Below are 5178 nucleotides of genomic sequence, written 5' to 3' on the forward strand. Positions count from 1 at the left end.
CAATTATTTGAGGACAACTCTCGTAATTTCACACGCTTTTACGAAATCGCAGTGAATTCCGCTTCTAAAGTCTATGTATAGTTCTAAAGCAAATAAACTCTGAAAGCCAAATTCAAAGCTCTATCTGCTCATTGATGGCGGAAATGGTATATCTTAATGTCCACGAAGATGAAGAAGACGACCGAGATGACGGCATTTTAACCCTCGACTCCGTCCCCTATTGGTCTCTTGACTTTGACAGCTTCGATGTCTGTACCTTAGATCCCGATTCTCTCTCCGAATCCCCATCTGCAAATCTCAACCATCAAACCACCACAGTACGTCATCAACAGGTCTCCAATCGACTTCGAGTGTTGAACGGCTTTACAGAGACGGATTCGATCACTAACGTCGATTTCTTCGACCGCGAAAACCAGGTAAACTTTGTTATGGACTTGTTTCATCAACGCGTTGAGCAATCATCGTCGGATCTGAATTTGGATCCGGATTTTGGGGTTATTGAAGGGAATGAGGAAATGGGTTCGAATGATTTGGAGCTAGATCTTGGTTTGGGGTTAGGGTTTGGTATGGATAGGAATGGTTTGCCCAATGCTGATGCTAATTGTGGGTTTATGGTTGCGGATTGCGGCGACGATTTCTTTATGTCGAGGAGAGGCTCTGCGTCTGAATCCGGCGAGTCATCCGCCCTATGCGGTGGCACCGATCAATTCGTGGGTGATCTGAGGGTTGTTGGGATCGGGTCGGATTCGGAAGAGGATAAAAGTGAAGTTCTTGATATTGATTTGAACGCAGAGGATGATTTTGCGTTGGATAATACATGCGAAGACGGTACAGGCCTTCGGCTTTGTTGGGATTCGTTTGGATTGGAGGATCACAGGGATGTGAATGAAGATTTTGAGTGGGAGGAAGTGGATGGTAGGGTTGATGAAAGAGAAGTTTTGAGTATGTTTCTCGATGCCGATGCAGATGAAGATTTGGATGCATCCCTTTTGGCTGTACTTCCTTCTGAAGAAGAAGTGGTAGAGAGGGGGGGTACGTTGAGGAATTTGGAATGGGAAGTTCTGTTAAATTCTCAGGATTTGGATATAAACCTGGAACTAGAACAAGGTGGTGTACCTTATTTGGGTGATCCCGAATATGAAATGTTATTTGGGCAATTTGCAGAAGATGAAAATGCTTTGGTAGGTCCGCCACCTGCTTCCAAAACTGTTGTTGAAAATCTTCCATCTGTTGTTTTAACTCAAGAAAATGTGGAAAAGAACAATGCCCTTTGTGCGGTTTGTAAGGATGAGATAAATGCTGGGGAACAAGCAAAGCAGCTACCTTGTTCTCACCATTACCATGGGGACTGCATTGTGCCTTGGCTGGGAATTCGGAATACCTGCCCTGTCTGTCGCTACGAATTGCCCACAGATGATCTTGATTATGAGAGGAGAAGGAGGAACAGGAGAGCTGGCCGTGTCCAGTGAATGCTTTCTAAGGTCAGAATATGGTTTTAAAGTTTCTCTTGAGCATAGGTTGTGCCATTGTAGATAATTTTGTTGTTGAAGTCGGTTTTCTCCCTTGAGGATAATGATATTCTAAAGACTTCATATTTTTATTTTATTTTGGAAATATATGAATGTTATATAGCTAGTTTGCAATCTTGGTTATCATATAAATAAAATTTTGGTGATTCATAAATTGATTGTTTATTTTTATCAGTGGATATGGTACCTCTCTCAGATTAATAGGTAGATTGTGCTGTGCAGGTGCTAGAATTACATTGTTCAGTATATCTATTATCCTTTCAATTTTTGTGTTACCCATCTTGTCTCTACCCAGACCTCATCAGTAGATAGGGGATATAACCCAATTCATTAAATGTGAATAGGATAAATTTTATATTGTATAGAATAACAAGTATAATCTAGCTTTATTAATTAATGATCTCATTCACAATTCCGAAGGTAAACTCGTGATAATCCATTTGCATTGTTATTACACTAAAACTCATTACACGATTCTCTAGATTAAGTAAGTAATCAGTGGACAATAACATCTAATAACTCGAAAGTTATTTAGCAACTTCTCAGATTTTTAATTACTTGGACTGATACTAATAGAGTGGTTCATTACTTAGAAACTAATATTCAACTTTACAAACAATATTAAAGATAAGGTAAATTGTTGGGGGGGTGGTGGGGAATTCAAAGTTTACAACTAACCTCCCTAAACTGAATTTCATGTCAACTAACCTCCTGATCTACCTAAAGTTGCAGTTTGCCCCTTTTGTCAGATTGCAATCAAGATTGAACAAAAATAAGCCAGGTGCATTGCACGTGCTGTTTATTTGGCAAAAAATGATCACTATACACATCATTGAATTATTATATTTTATATTTTTAAATTTAAAACATATATTATATCATTCTAGTAAGAATCAACCATCTTTCACCATTAAGGATCACACAAAACTAACCCTTGTCTCTTTAAGAGTCGTTTTATGTACCATGTTACCATCCTCGTTCGAAGAGCTTATCAGTCAGGTGAATCGGTGATTGGAAAATCTAGTTGAGAGATAGTAAGGACTTAGACACATGATTTTGAGAAAGTTAAATGGAAAATTTGATTTTTCAGTAATTAGTTTCAGCACATACACATTTTCTTGATCTTAACATAGTTAAAATAGATATTTAGAAAAAAATTATGATATTGGCAAAATTTATCACTGACAAAACATTGACAAACAGGAGCAGAATTCTGTATCAGTGAACAAAGGGAAGGAGGACTGTGGAATTTCCGAAACTTTCAATACTGTCAGCAATTTTTGACACCTCAGGAGAGGACAGTTCAATTTCTCCCCTTTTTTGGAGCTAGTTGGTATCTCAATGTAACCTGCATTTTAGTACAACCTGACATATTCATTGCACAAGAAGCTTCTATTTTGGATGAAAAACTCTTTTTCTTAGTTTAGCAATGATTTGAGGACTACAATAGAGAGAACACCAGGTCTCAAACTTCATTGCACATAAAATATATATATTTTAGAAAAATGACTCTAGGCTGTTATTCCAATTTTAATTAAAATTAAATTCAGAGTTAAAAAATAGTGGAAGATCAAGTACATGTTGAAAAGTGAAGAAAACCTACAGATCAATGCAGCCTAGGGTCAGGTTGCACTTGTCCAGCCTAAGGGTGAAGTCCCTCTATGCTTTCCTCATAGTTTATTAGAGCAAAAGTGGTAATTGTGTTGTCGTTTTTGGACAAATAATTGCATTTAATCCAATTGCATTTTTCACTTCTCCTATTTGACACACAATAGATTTGAGTCTTGTCATGTTCATAGTTTCAAGTTCACTTGATTATCTGTAAGTTTTCATTTTTACTTTTTCAAGTCTCCAGTTAGTTTTCCATTTTGGACTGGGAAAAAAGTGCATCTAGTGTATTAATATTCCTTCCTCTTTTGTAAGTAATGATATTTGAACCTTGTGTGCAGAATTTGAACTCCAGTTGCATACCTGTTAAATCTTTCCATTGGAATCTCTCTCTCTTTGACTAATAACTCCATGCAACATGCAATTAAGCCTTTTTGTTTTCATACAGGTCATGTTCATCATTAATGTCTTTTCACTAACCTATGATACTTCTGTATACCCTCATATGCAAGCATGTACGACAGGCAATGGTGCTGTGAGCACTAAGTTGTGCAAAGATTTTTATTTTTATTTTTATTTTTATTTTTACTACTAGTAACGCTAGCATTGGTGGCTTAAATTTATAAAAGCTAATATATTTATATGCTCGTACACATACAACACACACAGATCACATTAAGATACAGCTTTGGAACTTTTAGTTACTGACCATGGTATCCTTACTCTGGAGTCTAGTCCTACCTCATCTACCTTGAACCCAATCACAACTCTCTCTCTCAAAACCCTTCTTCAAGTGACCTAAAAGTGAAGGTATGCGGTACCGCAAATTGGAAGAACGCAAGAGCACACCTCACTATTTCATGCTGTCACACAAAACAGGCGACTCCACAGATCACCTAAATATGCAGCCATGTCTCAGGACTCTACCTCATGCCAACTTCAACATTGGTGCCTAATTTAACACATTGTACCAAGATACACATCCTTAATTAACTTGTATCTATTCTTTACTCCATTAATACTCTTGAAATACAGTTTCTGTGTGATTAATTCCAATGAAGCCGAAGAGGACTAATGGAGCATTTTCAATGAGACAGCCAAAAAGATTCACATTCAACAGAGAACCGGCTCAAAGAGTACAGTTGCATAAAAAGAAGCGAACTGCAGAGCTTCAGTTGCAAGTTTATCATCTTGTACTGTGATCGGCAGATAAATAACGATTTATTTATTTATTTGTCAGAGAACAATTGCCAAATCTTTCAAGAGAATGCAACTCTTACTCCAAAAAGTTATTGTGGATCAGGAAACCTACCAAGTGATCTAGAAGTGGTTAGTTGCTTGCTGCACCATCCGTCTGAGTGCTGAAGCTTCAACCCGTCTATCACTAGTTCCATGAATTTGCTTCATCGACTAGGTGTATATGCTTTTTGGTTGATTTATTATGATAGTTAATGATATATATATATTTATTCTGTAGATATTACATTGAAAATATGTTATGGCACTTTTGAACAGTTCTGTTTTATGGATTTGTTCTGATGCACTGAGATTACAAGGTAGAATTAGCCATCTTTGTGATTAGAATCATGTTCAATGTACCTATTGTTTCTGTATTTGTTTTGATCTTGCACCATCTCATCTGATCATACATACCCAAAAGAGACTGCGCATCATTACACACTTCCATTTGTTCTCCCTCAAAATTGAAAAATTGCCAGAGCAGTGCCTCAAAAGCCTTCTGCTCCACCAACAATGCGAGAGCCATCAAGCCCGTCCTGTCGACCGACAATGCTGCAGCCACCAAGCCCTCCTCCACCAGTATTAATTCCTTCCATGTCTGATCTGCAAGCGTCCGTGGTTGAGAGAGCTTCAAACGCCAGTGGTTCCACCATTTGATGCTGCTCATCCTGAGCATAATAACCTGGATTGGCCTGTGATGGTAGTTGCATTTTGCTTCCAGTCTGCAGTTGCAATCGTCCTTAATTCACTTCAAGTTGGCGATGAACTTCCTACAGCCTTCCATATGATTAATCTCGCTATG

General features: G+C 37.9%; 1 protein-coding gene across 1 annotated transcript; it reads left to right on the forward strand.

The window, feature by feature from the left end:
• LOC132283859 (uncharacterized) lies at positions 1 to 4706 on the forward strand. Its single transcript, XM_059785892.1, has 2 exons — positions 1 to 1481; positions 2733 to 4706. Exon 1 carries the CDS (start codon positions 135 to 137, stop codon positions 1467 to 1469), a length of 1335 nt encoding a protein of 444 aa, XP_059641875.1. The 5' UTR covers positions 1 to 134; the 3' UTR covers positions 1470 to 1481; positions 2733 to 4706.
• Positions 4707 to 5178: the final 472 nt, after the last annotated feature.

This window comes from Cornus florida, unplaced genomic scaffold (assembly GCF_030987335.1).
Source record: "Cornus florida cultivar Cherokee Brave unplaced genomic scaffold, ASM3098733v1 CherokeeBrave_3.0.0_Hap2_Chr11, whole genome shotgun sequence".
Taxonomy (NCBI): domain Eukaryota; kingdom Viridiplantae; phylum Streptophyta; class Magnoliopsida; order Cornales; family Cornaceae; genus Cornus; species Cornus florida.

Coding starts and splice junctions, on each gene's coding strand:
- LOC132283859 (XM_059785892.1), top strand. CDS start 135: ATGGCGGAAATGGTATATCTTAATGTCCACGAAGATGAAGAAGACGAC.